The following is a 14,711-nucleotide window of genomic DNA, read 5'->3' as shown; positions in this document are numbered from 1 at the left end:
CCAAATTGCCTTGGCTACTTGTGGAGGAAGTAGTGAACAGATGCACATTACGTTAGTCAAAATAATGGTTTTGCAACAGAATTTGCTTAATGCTTTGCAGGTTTTTCAAACAGAGAAACAAAAAAAAAAAAAAAAAAAATTTTTTTTTTCGTGAAGACTTCCAAACTGTAATCCAAACGGACTCCTTTGTATTTCTGCACTGAAACTTCAGAGGAGTGACGTTTTCAAACGCCAAACAATTATTTTTTTTTAAAAAAAAAATCAATTTTGCTTTACTTTGTTCTAATAAAAGTGATCGCAACTGTGTGAAATATTGACCCACGAACGTCAGGTCATTCAATTGACCGCTTGGTGCAAGGTAAACTTTTTAAACACAGAAGTTATGCTAACATGATTCACTTTGAAAACTTCTGCGAGGTGGGGGGGGGGAAACTATTTAAACAAAATTCAAGTGAGATACCGTCAGTCAGATGGTTTTTTTAAAAAAAAAAGAAACCGCCAGAGGAGTCACCAAAACAAGACCGTTGGAGTTTTTGAAAAAAATAAGCGGAGAGCTTTGCGGAGTTCGCATTCAGCGAACTTAATGCCCAGCGCCTTTTTTTTCTCCCCCCTCCTTCCCCCTTTGAACCAGCTTATAGCGCTACCACTCTGCAGCGCATCGCAACTGAGCGCTACAGCGAGCCGCTCTGCTTTCTCTCGCCTTATATATACCCTGCTAAAAATAGCCTGCCCCAGTCAGCACCAATGAGGCGCGAGGAAAGGGGCGGGACGGCGGCCAGCCAATGGGCGGCGCCGTGACATTGCGCCTTCACCCGGGGAGGCCCCCCCCCTCCTCTTCCCGGGTGCGTCGAACGTTCCGATTGGACGCTCATGACATCATGGACGTGGCGCTCGGGGGGGGCGGCGTGATTGGCTGTGTGACGGAGCGGGACGGGAGGGGCGGGGTTTGCGGCGTGAGGTGATCACATGGGGGGGGGAGGGGGAGTGGTGGAGGGAGAGGGAGAAGGGGAGGGGGGTGGGGCTGTGTCCGCTCCGCTGAGCTCAAGCTCTCAATAGGGAAGTGAAGCGGCGCTGCGCTGCGCTGACGGTGTGTACATGTTATATGAGTGAGTGTGAGAGAAGGGGAGGCTCTCACTTCATCTCCTCCTGCTCATTCTGCCACAGGCTCCTTGACTGACGGGCTCGTATATCGGGATACCTTCTTGGTGCAAACTGTGACCTTGTGCTTTGCTGAGATACCCTGCACGGGTGTTTGGGGAAGGGAGGCAAAAGCAATTATCTTCCGCTTTCTTTTTTTTCAAAAAAAAAGAATCATTTTGCGAAAGAAATACCAACACAAGCAGCTACAGTCAGAGGCAGACAGTATGGATGTTCTACCCAGATGCAGCATTTTCCAAGAGCTTCAGATTGTGCACGACACTGGCTACTTTTCAGGTCTGGCATCACTTGAAGAATACTGGCAGCAGGTGAATATTATAGTTATTTTTGAATGGAAAAGCCCTTCGCTTGGTTTGTGTGTGTGTATGTATCCTGCACCATGACATGCATTTGTGCAACTCCGTGCTGATTCTGAAAATTGAAGTGATTCCCCTACTTTACACTTTTCAACACTCATTGTTTGCAGCTGAAACGTACTGTTGAGCTGGGGGGGGGGGGGTTGAAATTTGGCTGCACTATTCTGCATGAAGCAAATATGGGTTAGAGTACTTGTAGCAAACTCCAGTCCTCTGACTCAAATTTGCCAGTTACAGCAACTGTCAAATTGCCAAGTGTTTGAAAAAAACTTTAGAACTGTATTGGCTATTGTCAAGTCGCCGAGCCTCCCGAACAAGGGTAGGCGGCGACGAGCGATTAGCAATTGCTGCATTTGTTGGATTATATATTTTTAAAAGAATCTTAATCAGTAGGCTTGCCAGACTTGGTGGTTTTATTCTGATTTACAAACGTAATTGAAAGGAATGTTGTTCAAGTCGCTTGCTGTAATGTTTCTGCCGAGATAACACGAATTACCATAAGAATAGCAAAACATAAACCCAGTTCAAATACTCATCATATTTGCTGAGGACCCGGAATGGTTTGAACGGCGTTGAGATGCATGCCGACGGTTTGTTTAAAGCTCCTGCGTTGTATAATTGCATGCGTTTATCCACCTCCACCCCCAACCCCCTGTTCTTCAAAAGAAGCTGAAACATTCAGTACGTGATTGAAATTGATCCAAGTAGTTTCCTTCAGGCATTTAGGATTGGGCAGACGGCCAAATTCGTCCTCGCTTAGCCTTGAGGGGCATTTTTACTACAACAATCTACAGTTCAGTCTTGTTGCTAATGTGTTTACTGGAAGGTTTGGAGGAGGAGATAGGAGCGTTGGATACGACTTTTTGAATGTTTCAATCAGTGGAAATATGCTGTCTGAAAATAAATTAAAACATGCATATTCATGAGCTTTAATGCAAAATGACCCAGGAACAATCGATTGCAATAAACTCTCTTACTCTGTAGATGTGATGACAATTTATGTCCTATACAATATGGGGATCAAGTATTGTGAAATATTAAATGAGGAACACATACGGTCATAACAGCAAAATAAAGCCAGTTCAAATATTTTTGAGGTCCACACTTGGATACAGTCCACAACCAGTAATTTAAAGTTGATTCTGTACACAAAAAAACTAGTAATTTGACGTAAGCGACATAAACTGCAAAGTGGGAATATAGTGTTGACAACTGAATGATCAAGTCATTTGAATCCAGCAACTTTTAATTAAGAGTACGTTAGGTGATAGCTTCCATTTGTGGTCTCACTATTGGAAGCCAAAGTTGCAAATGCAAATCATCTTTGTTTTATTATGTTTGGTTGATTATTTTCTTCCTTAAAGAACTTCCTGTATTGATTTATTTGCTCTTGTGTGCATGGTTGCTAAATGCTGAGCCAAGCAAGTTTGGTAAAGTGGGGGGGGGGGGATACAGGGAAAGAGGATATTGTTGCTCACGCCATCCTGGTATTGCATTTTTTTTTGATAAGAGAGGAACTCTGTGCAGATGGTAGAAACGTATAGGAAGTATCCTCTGGATTGAAATGATAGTACAGTGACTCACATAGCAGTCCCTCAGTGTTATTGGCCAAAGATACTGAGGGAACAAGAGGAAAAAAAATATTTTGCACTCTGCACTATGGGACTTCCCTAGAGCATTCCAGAGTAATTTCCTCTCCTGCATCCTGTTGAGGAGCACTTTCCTACACTTTTTTCTAATTGACATTTTCGTCGACACACAATGAATGCGAACCAGGCCAAGAGTTCTCATTTTGACTGTTAGCCGGCGAGATCCACTCCTTGCACTGTGCTTGAAATTCTTTGAAATAGCTGATAGGTCATGTTTCCACACATACAGGAAGCTGTGGTTCTCTGGTAGCTTTGCTAGCACGCCTGTACTTTGAATCCAGCACAGCCTGTGAGTCAGCCTTACTAAATATGGCTTTCTGTTGTCTGTTATGTCAGGCACCAGAAGCTGGTTCAGAATTTTTTTTAAAAAATGAACGTTTGATCTGCTCCTTATTCCAGTCGTTTGCACTGGATCAGGAAAACACGGTGAAAAATGCTCTTTTTTAAAAAAAAAAAGACATATAATATATGTTGAAAGTACAGGGGATTCTTCTTAATGACAAGTTAGATGCTGTGGAGAAGGACCTCCCCTTTTGTGCAATAATTTAAATTGGTAGTTAGAAACCTCAGAGTAGCTAGAACAGAAGAATTGTAAATTGTGTATTGGAGCTGAATGGGCTTCCTGGCTTCTGTAAACAATGGATATTATTGCATGTGTATTTTGGAACAGATCAGCTAAATAATAAAAGGCATTCTTAAAATGATGTTATATCTTTCCATATTTTCAAACACCTTGGGACATTTTATTGCAATAAAGGTGCAATGCAAATGTAAGTTATTAAAATGAATATACACACACAACTGGAATGAGAACAGTCAAAGGTAATTTGTTGGCTATTGACAACAAAGACCCAGGGGGGGTCCTTCAAGAAATCTTGACCCCTTTAGTAACCTTCATATATTTCTTCCCTGCAGACTTGCCTGGAGTTGGAACGGTACCTTCAAAGTGAGCCCTATGTCTCGGCATCTGATTTTAGATTTGACGGACAGGATGACCTCTTGAGCAAAATCATTATGGTCTGTGGGGACAAGGATGAAACTGACAAGAAGAATGCAAGCTTATTGAAAGACGAGGCCCAGGAAAGTCAGAACCTGGAGACCAACAGCATGAGCTCCGATGTAAGCAGTGAGTCACTGGACAGTTCAGAGGAGCTATCGCCTACAGTAAATTATACCTCAAATCCCTTAAGTACTGTCCTGGCAAACTCTGGAAGTGTAAACTCTCCGGTTCTTTCCACCCCACCGTCGTCTCCAGAGCTAACCAAGGAGTCTTCTCCGCAGCTGTGGGGCAGCCTGCAAGCAAGCATTCCCGAGCTGAATACACCAGTTAAAAGTCGCGGTGGAAATGCTACAAAACCATTAGAAAAATCTAGTCCTGTAAATGGAGAAGCATCACCCGATGGGAGGAGAAGGGTTCATCGCTGTCATTTCAATGGATGTAGGAAAGTTTACACCAAAAGTTCACATCTAAAAGCACATCAACGTACTCACACAGGTTAGTACGCAATTGTGTAAGGATGCAGAAGGATGAACAACTGGTGTAACTTTGCCAGTTTTAAATTTGCCTTTTCACCTTTTTATTTAAGGGGTGAAAGCAGTGGATTGTATTCAAATGACATTCATATTTAAGGCCTGATGCACAAGGTGTTCAGACTGTTATTATGCAAGTGCTGTTATGAAATATGTGGAATGAGCATGGGATTGAGACGAATTAGCCAGCTCTTTCAAAAGGCAGAGGTATAATGCTCCAAATAGTCCCGTACTGTGCTGTATGATTCTGCTATTCTATGATTCAAAAAATAATGCTGTAAAATGTCAAAAGGTGTGTGAGTGCTTCAACTGAGTAGCACTTTATATTCTGGTTAGAGAGAGAAATGGCTATTTTGTGTTGAGGGATTTCATTGGGTCCTTTGGACAGTTTTGCTGTAAACACTAAATTAAATCCCAGTTTGTTAGATGCCACCCAATTCAGAGCAATATGTGCCGCCTCCATAAAAAGGATCAAATCTTGTTTTGCATGTATGTTTAAATGGCAAGAGCCAGTTCAGTAGGTGTATTGTTGAAGTGTTGGACAGTCAAATAAAGGACCCACGTCTGAATTCCAGCCTCCATTGACATTCAGGTTTGGCAATCTTCTTTCTAGGGAGAATGTCAAGCAGTGTGTTGGAGCATTCTTCCGTCGCAGAGTCTTTCACTTGGTTGGTAACTGAGACCACACCTCCTTTTAGCCATTCATGGACATAGCAAATGATTTGATATTCCTCAGACCTACTCATAACCAGCGATGTCATTGTGTCTGAGACTTGTGTGAAAACTGGTCACTGGAAGCAATTGCACCACATGCAATGAACGTGCAGGCTGCTGTGCCTTGCTAAATTATTTGGTGTAGTCATGGAACACCATGGATTGTGAGCTGAGAGCGCTGTCGGTTACCTGCCTCCCTGCAGAGTGAGAAAGTGTGGTAGTATGGGGTCTAAAAAGGGGAGGGGAGTATAGATAAACAGCTGAAACATATTTGCCACACTGCCAAATAACAGGACAATGCTAAACTTTGACCTAACATTCAGGCCAGCTTTCAAAACAATTGATGACAACATGTGTTGCAAATCAGCCTAGTGCAATTTTAAAAAATTTTTGTTGATGAAGCAATCACTTTACTATTAAATCTATTGCTGATTTTATTTGGAAATCCATACTCCAGATGCCCCCTGTCATTAGTGGCAGACGAGAGTTACCTGATATAGGACTGGCCCGTTTATTTAAAAAAATCAACTGCAAAAGACTACATTTCTATTAGAGAGAGAAATCTTGGGGAATAAGGCATAAATAAAGCTTGAATCAATTTGTGCTGTCAATTTCTATGGGAAATCCATTGTTTCTTTAATGTTTTTCCCCCTGCATGTGAATAGCTGACATGTGAGCAGGGGAAATATTTCTATCTCCCCTAAATAATTCAAATTAGTGATGCACATTCTTAAGATGTGACGAGCAGCAATCCATGTACAATTCGCCTCTGTTCATTTTTGTTTTGTTTCATGCTCCTACAATCAAATACCTTACATCCTGGTTCAAACTCCTCCTCCTCTCTCTCTCTCTCTCTTCCTCAAACCCCCACCCCCCACCCTCCGTGTCAGAATGGGCAGAGTTATTTTTTAAGGTTGACTTGCCCAGGAGCATGAATTGTGAATTTTGCCTACCTGAGCCACTCAAGTGGCCGTCATTCCAGTAGTCTAGCAGGCACAGGGATGAGGGCCATGCTTATTTTAAAAAATTCTTCTTTGCATCATAAATGTAAGAATGAATCATGCAGAAACAGCTGCCTGAAAACTTGCACCTATCCACCGAAGTTAATTGTAAACCTAAACTTAAGACAACCCATTGAGGATAATTTCCAAAGCTTCAAAATATGGGAAAGAGCTGAGTTCTGGTTTATGTAATCTCTGTCCAGGACTAAAAAAATCTGAGCAGTTGGAAATATTGTGACAGGGCTTAAATGCTACAATCCAATTTCTGAGGAAGCATGGTGGTCGGAGTTTGAGATGATGATTGTTTAAGATTGCAATGCCAATTACTGCATACGGTCCCAATGGCCCTAGGCTGATTGTTTTTTTTATCCCTCTACATAATTTTTTTCCTTGGGTTTAATTAATGTTTCATTCTTAATATGTAATACAGTTGTCAGCTTTTGAAACAATATTATTGCATAGCTTATTAAATAAAATACAGACATCTAATTGCTTCTTTGTGGCTCTCTTGCAGTCACACAGTGCCATAGGAGAACTGCCCTCTGTTTTACATTCTGACAAAGCAAAGCTGTCAGTAGTTTTGTTGCTGCCAATGGTTTGCTATGTTCCTAGCAATCATAAATTTGGCATGCTCATTAACATTCTGTGAATAATGTGTGCATCAGACCTTAAATATGAATAGTATTTGAATATGATTCCCTGTTCTTGCACTCTTGAAGAAAAAGGTGAAATGGTAAATATTGTGTCAACCAATTGTTTCTGTGATTTGCTTAGTATAATTTTTTCAAAAAAAAGTGCATTCAATGAGCTTATTTGCATGACAAAGATCAGAATCCATAGAACCCATTGACATCCTTTGACTTCTTGCTTTCTGTCTGTCTGTCTCTCTCTTTCTGCCCATCTCCTGCCACCACCCCCCCACCCCCGTCAGCCTACGGATTGAAAAGAGAACCAGTGTAACGGAAAGTGGTAATTATTGCGTGGCTGATTACCCAAAAGCATCCCAGAGACCAAGTATTTATTGCGAAGTAAAATTTCAAGATATATTGGACTTATCTGATGGTATTTGAGAGTTAGCATCTCCTGCGCTTTGTCAAATGACAAGGTATCATGTTAATCAAATAGGTGTCTTCAAACAGCGGTAGAGTGTATGTATGTCTCAATGTGACAGGAGGAAACCTGTTTTGAAAAGACTTTTGTTTGATGTTGTAAATGGCGCAGTTTCTCCTTGTGCGGATGCAAATTGCAGTCTGCTGCATAACGTGCCTTTATTTTATCGCCACAGGTGAAAAACCTTACAGGTGTTCGTGGGAAGGCTGCGAATGGCGATTTGCACGAAGTGATGAACTGACTAGGCATTTCAGGAAACACACTGGGGCAAAACCATTTAAATGCTCCCATTGTGACAGGTATGAATATATAAACTGCTCAGACTCGCAACTTCCTTAGAGGCTAATTTTTGCTACATTTCATAGCTCAACAGGGATTCATCACTCTGTGCCACACAACGAGAGGGGTCACATTTGTCTATTCCCTGTTTTCAGTACCTGAGGAAACATGACGATATGGAGAGTGGGAAAGCAAGGGGGGAAATAAAAGGGCATGCATCACTGCACAAGGGGTCCTAAAGAGGGGGGATGGTGGAAGTGGAGAATAGAAAATATGAAAGAACTTGGAATCAAATTCCTAGTTTTCTTGCCAATCAACACAATTAAAAAAAAAACTGACACAAATGCACAGAAGAACCATTGTACAACATGTAGTCTCAAGCAAAGCCCATTTGCCTTCACTCAGAATCTTCTCAGCACCATTACAAATTAGATTGCAAATGTCAGAGGTAACATTGTTGCAGCACTTTCAGCCACATTGTCAGTCACGCTGCTACACTTGGGCGAACAAAATATTGAATATGGAAGGCATATAAGTTCTCAGAATTTTTGAATGACAAAATAATTCTCCTGCTGGCAAATACTGTTATTATTTAAAACTAATTAGAAATCATGATATGAGTGGAACTAAGCCGAGTGGTTAATGTGTTTGTCTATTTATTATGCTTGTGACCAGAGCACTGTTTGCTCACTTGCTTTGACCCAGTCCATTGTTATTCTTAAGGATTGTGGGCAAACACTGTCACTGGGCATCATAATCCTTGACCCTATTTACCCATAATTCCTTGAAAGGAAAAACATACCCTGGCGACTATGCAGGCCTCTATCTGTGAGCTTGGAGTAATCTAATTACTAGATTAGGAAGAAGAAAATACCACAGTGATGAATGGAAAGAGGGAGATGGGAGGGAGCAGGGAGAATGATTCAATACCTTGTAGTCAGTCCTCCATTTATTCTCCAACCAAACAGCATTGAAGGGTACGGGCTAGCATTGCATGCAATATGCCTCCACTACTTTCCTTCACTACCCAGAGAGCCACTTTCAGCTAGGATAGCATTTGTGGGTGAGGCCACACCTTCCTATTTGGCCAAAGGAGAGCTTAAAATGCAGCACCTGGTTTTCTGCTGCCACTGAGGGGGAATGCTTGACCATTGTAAGGCACATGGCATGGTGGAACCTGGTTAATTTGAGCGACAAGCAGTCTGAGATTGAAACCTGCAAGCTCTTGAGTAGTCTTTTAAAACAGAACTGGTTTTAGGAATGGAGCCACCTAAAACTGAGCAGAGTTTTGAATCCGAACCAGTGTAAAATCTAGTGCTGGAGCTATACATTTTGTACCAGGTCGATCAGCCAGGAAAAGCTACACTAGTTTGACATTGTGTTTTACCCAATGTAATTCCTTTTTTATTTTTGCTCCTTGTCTCTCTACTTCAGGTGTTTCTCCAGGTCTGACCACTTGGCCCTTCACATGAAGAGACACATCTGAAAGTGTCCAAAGTAAAAGTCGGTTGGCGATTCAGCTTCACAATTGAACTGCCACACGAGGAGGAACGTATGCTCCAGCCAAAGCATGCCATTTTGCACCCTACCCAGTAGCCTCCAGGGCCTTTTTTGTCAGGGTGTTCTCAGAGACTGTTAGTGTGAGTCGCAGCATAGCAACTGTGGTACATGGTGTCTTGGGTATTTCCTGAGTGCATACATTGGTACCTAACTGTATGAGTGGCTGCCAAGCCCCTGCTGTGAGCATGTGTACTGAGAACATTGTTGACTGGGTTGACTGTATGATGAGGAACCAATGATTTTTTCTTGTGGTGAGGTAAGATTGCATTAAAATGGGCTGGATGAGTGTGTGTGAGAGCGAACGAAAGAGAAACTAGAGAGAGGGACGTACCTGGAGATGGGATAACCGCCAAATGTCTTCGTTGTTCCATGCCTTAAGGAAGGCGCTGAACCTGGACAGGAGACTGACCCCTTTCCCGTGTGAGAGGAGCTTTTGGTGTCTGGTGCAGCTGATAAATGTGCAATGTGTCGAGTAGCCTTGTTCACTTGCTACAAAAAAGCTAATTTGTAATCCATTGTATAAGCTGTGTATTAAGGATATAACACAACTATAACTTTCATAATAAATAGAAAGGTGTTGCATGATTCTGGGGATTGTACACTTTTCATTCTTTGTAATTGGGGACTGCAATTTGATTCCAATTATGTGCAGTTTTAAAAAAAAGTCTAGTTGGGCAAATGTTACATAACGTAAAGGAAGCCTGGACTTTTTGGTTGGATACCACTATAGCTTAGCAACTGATTTACTTAAGCAGCTAATTTTGGTCTTTTTTTTTATTTATGCCTGAGGACTAATTTCTGGTTTCTAAATGTTAATGCACTGTTGACATGAAATAATGGTGCCTTATGAAAGTGACCTTGCTACACTATTGTAGCAATCTCATGTGGGTCACCAAACAGGGGTATGGGTGACTTGGGCTCCATTAAGGCTCCCTATCACATGATCTTGTACTCTATGCCTCTTTCTGTCTTTGACATGGAAACAATAAAAAAAAGCTTTTCTTTAAATCTTCTGAGTACTAAATGCCAATTTTTGTCTACCCAAGTATTAAATATTAGTTATTTTATTTTTTTATTTTGACTGAATATAATGTATTAAAATGATCTATTAAAGGTGTTTTTATATTATAAAAATATATTGATGTGCTGTTAATGGTAACACATTCCTAGTACTCTAAGGATAAAAGATGACCATGACAAATTGCTTGGCTTTAAAGCACTGTTAATTCGGAAGAAGCATTTTTGCTTATAACCCTAATGTAGTAAAACGGAAGATTTATAATGGTTAACAGTGACATTGGAGAGACTCTAGCATGGGATGAATCAGATAAAGTGGCTCACTGGGGCCTTTGCTAGCACTAATTTCCTTTGGTTAGCCTGCTGATTCAGCACATTAGATATTGAGCTGTCTAGAGTGCAATATCTTAATTTGACCCATCAATGGATGGCCCTGAGATGCATTTTAGCAGGCAGGTGAAAACGCGATTGCCAGGGTTGTGAATATGGTCGGAAAACCATTGTGTTTTACAGTCACGAAGGCCGACTAGAGTCACTTACTGAATTTTAATCAACTGGGTATTTTTAAAAACGCACAAAAAAAAAAAAAAAATCCTTGAACATCAGGAACTGCTGCTGATTAAATTGTCGAACCCAGTGTGGGCTGGGGTTGGTGGTGGAGAGGAATGTAGTTGGATGATATAATGTTTACACAAACGCATGGTTTTGAGGGCAGAGACATACACACCTTTCCTTCTATGCATTTTTATTTGCCAAAACCATAAGAGGCAGCTGCTTTTTTGAAGACAATTTATGGCATTTTGTAAACTCTGCATGTGTATGCTATGCTCTACCTAGTCTAAACAAGCCACTAAGTAAGGATGCCAATGACAGAAAGTTAAAAACTTGAATCAGCTTGTGCTTTTTAATGCAATATATAAAAAAAAGGTTGAATTCACTGGAAGAAAAGGTTAGGCCACGTACTATTTTTCTATTAACTTGCCAATGAGCAGTACTTGTACTGTTCTGTGGATAATGGAGCCTTAATGAAACCATATGACCTTTGGCTTGCGATTAAAATTGTTCTTATTATTGATGTTTCACATTTCTTTTTAAAAGCCCTGTTTATCTCCAAACCTCTTTGTAAAATTTTGTTATTTGAAATCTTTTTACAAGGTTTTATTTGAAATCGTTTTTTGCAAGATTGTTATATTTCTGTATGAATGTATTTTTTATTGTAAAACAATGGAAAATTCTTATCAGAATCTGTCTCTTTTGTTTCATTTCTTCCCGGTCTTCTTGAAGTTACTTGAGTGCCTTAAGCTTTTTTTCTTCCCATGTTTATTTTAAGTCCCTTATTTGCCACCACCGCCATGTCTGTTTACAGATTGCAGCTTGATTCTAGTGTCGCATGATAACACAATGCAGAGAGGGCCACCCTCCAAAGCAATGTCTTACCCGTGAAACACAGCTGGAATGCTACAGCACTTGGCAGCATGGAGCAATGGGATGTGGGTTTTTGTCCATGATTTTTCACGTAGTGACTGCTTGATCTCCATCCCGTTACTGCGGCTTTCACTAGTTTCTCTAGTAGGGGTTAGGCACTGATTTCTCCAGGAAATGAAAAACAAGTATTGGGAAATTTGTTTTCGTTTACCATGGCTGCTTCACTTGTTGAATGGAAGCTGGGTAATCGGACTTCTGTTTCTGGAGAACAAGTGGAGGAGTGGGAACAGCTCTAAATTCCACCTCCAGTCAACAGCCTGCCTCCGAACAGGCCAAGGCTTGTGGTGCATGAAACAGCAAGTTTGCTGAGAGCCACAGGTGACAGGAGGTGGAGTCTAAGTGGCTTGCAAGCCATATGATGCACGTCACTGCTTTTTGCTGATACATTTGAACCCGAGAATTCCACCACAATAAAAGGAATTCACGTAATGACAAAGCAGATCTAGCTAGGATGAATCAGCACTTTTGAAGCCTAATTGTATATTATGTTTTAACACTGGCAGAGTTTTCTTTTCACCCACTTCAGTGTGATGCTGTCTGTGGTAATCAGTCAAGATGCGTTTGGCTATAATTTGCATTGCTTATTGCACAGATATTTTGGTCATTTCAGCAAGTTGGTTTTAAGTGCCTGCATAATACAATTCTGATAGATTTGCATAATGTAATGTATAATGGAATAAGAGGTGGACAAGGAAAATCCATGGGATAATGCTGAGACCAGCAAGTCTAGTTTAAGCTCTTATCTCTTCTCCTTAACTATTCACAGGCCTTATCCTGTTCTTAAACAATAAAAACTATGGTGGAAAAATGGTTGCCTCTTAGTAATTGTGACATTAATTTCTCCTATTCGTAAAAATAAAATTAACCTGTGAAAATTTGATTCAAGAGGGAATACGATACAATGAGGTACTTGTAAAAAAAAATATCTAGGATTGTATTCACCGTAGCAGAGAAGATTATAGGGAAATCTAACATGTTTAAAATTATGTAAGGGCTTTGAGAGAGAAATTGTGAAAATAATATTTCCACTGCTCTGTAACAAGGGGACAGAAAGTGGAAGGTCAGTACTAGAAGCATAAAGGGCACTTAATCACAACACACTGGAAGGATGGAAGCAGATTCAATTGTAACTTTAAAAAGGGAATTGAATGTATATTTGAAGGGGAAATATTTGAAGAGGTGAGTGGGACTAATTGGAAAGTTCTTTCAAAGAGCTGGCATTGACATAATGGGATAAATGGCCAGTGGTGCATGACTCTACAATTATAATAAAGGATTAAGAGTCAACTTTTTTGAATTTAAACCAAAGCTTGGGGATAACTGTTCCCTGGTGCATTCACTATGGCAATGCCTTGACCAATCAGAGTCTGCTTGCCAACCAATCTACACTGCCCCTTTTCTCATGCAGTATAAATTGTTCCCTTTGCAATTTGATACTCTTCCAATTGTCCTGATGAGTGCAAGATGAAAAGCTTTGACAATATGTCTTTTTTTCAGCATCAAACAAGCAATTAGATAAACCCATAAAGAGGCATATACTGAAGACTGAGGGAAAATGCAGGGAAATGGAGTGCAGAGTTCCCATGTCATTTAGCACAGGCATGAGCCAAATGGTTTCCCTTCAGTGGTGAAAGCTCTATCTACAAATAGATCTTGGGTTAGGAAAGAGCTACAATGGACATGGAAACATCGGGTGGAGTAAGAAAGAAAAAATAAAGGATATTGCTAAGGCAAATATATTAATGCTTTTTGGGACGTCTCATTTTTCTGTCCAAGGTAGAAGTTATCTTGCCTCTGGCTCTCTGGTGTCTGGATTTTGTTTTGTAACTTCAGAATAATTTGGATTTCAAGATGTTACAAAATACATGAATTTATAGCTTTTTAAAAATATTCCTTCATGGGATGTGGGCATCACTGGTTAGGGTAGCATTTGTTCAGAGGGCATTTAAGAGTCAATCACATTGCTGTGGATCTGAAATCACATGTAGGCCAGACCAGGTAAGGACAGCAGATTTCCATCATTAGTGAACCAGATGGGTTTTAACAACAATCACTAATGGTTTTGTGGTTATTAAATTCCAGATGTCTATTGAATTCTAATTTTACCATCTGCCATGGTGGGATTCGGAGCCATGTCCCCAGAGCATTACCCTTGGTCTCTGGATCAGCAGTACAGTGGCAATACCACCACGCCACCACCCTCCCCTGCAGGGGAGACTCCATGGGCAGGACTTTTCAGATGGTGGGGTTTCCTGCTCTACAGCCTGAAGAGTCAGCAGGGAACACATCCTCGACAACCACAGCAGCTCGACAGCCATTTAACACTCCAAGGAGCATCAATCAGCTGAAGATGAGACTTCTGCCCCTCACTCGGGCAGAATGCCACCCTCAGAGAGCTGTCAGGTAATCAGATTTGATGACTGCTCTGTAGTCCAAGTACCAGCAGTGGCCAGGACTGGGACTACAGGATCAGGCAACTATGAGGGAGGGTGGCACAGAATCACAGGAAGAGGAGGTGAGGCCCAGGGCAGGGTTGTGGAGAGAGGGGGCTGGGTATCTTGATGGCTTGGTGGACAAGCCTGGGGTTGGGGGGAGGGAGCACGCGTGGGTGGCAGACCTCGGGGGAGCCCGATGTGGAAAAGGGAGCCATTGATGGAGTTGCCCCCCACCTTCCTGCCTGAGGTCCGAGCAGGGTGACCTGCTGGGCTTCGCACTGCCCCTGAACTCCTACCGCTAGCCTTAAAATCGAGGCCGGCATGAAGTGGCCCTTCAGGTTGCAGCTAGGATGAGGTTAGGCAGGCCGGTCTTCATCTTACCCACCCCGCGTAACATTGCGGACAGATTGGGGGCAT

General features: G+C 41.5%; 1 protein-coding gene across 1 annotated transcript; it reads left to right on the top strand.

Moving 5' to 3' along the window:
- Nucleotides 1-1,080: 1,080 nt before the first annotated feature.
- Nucleotides 1,081-10,974, top strand: LOC144677251 (Krueppel-like factor 6). The gene is made up of 4 exons (XM_078537437.1): nt 1,081-1,466; nt 4,079-4,658; nt 7,694-7,817; nt 9,232-10,974. Exons 1-4 carry the CDS (start codon nt 1,365-1,367, stop codon nt 9,281-9,283), a joined length of 858 nt encoding a protein of 285 aa, XP_078393563.1. The 5' UTR covers nt 1,081-1,364; the 3' UTR covers nt 9,284-10,974.
- The last annotated feature ends 3,737 nt before the right edge of the window (nt 10,975-14,711 follow it).

This window comes from Cetorhinus maximus, chromosome 3 (genome assembly GCF_964194155.1).
Source record: "Cetorhinus maximus chromosome 3, sCetMax3.hap1.1, whole genome shotgun sequence".
NCBI classification, from domain to species: Eukaryota; Metazoa; Chordata; class Chondrichthyes; order Lamniformes; family Cetorhinidae; genus Cetorhinus; species Cetorhinus maximus.
This window is presented reverse-complemented; position numbering and strand designations above follow the sequence as displayed.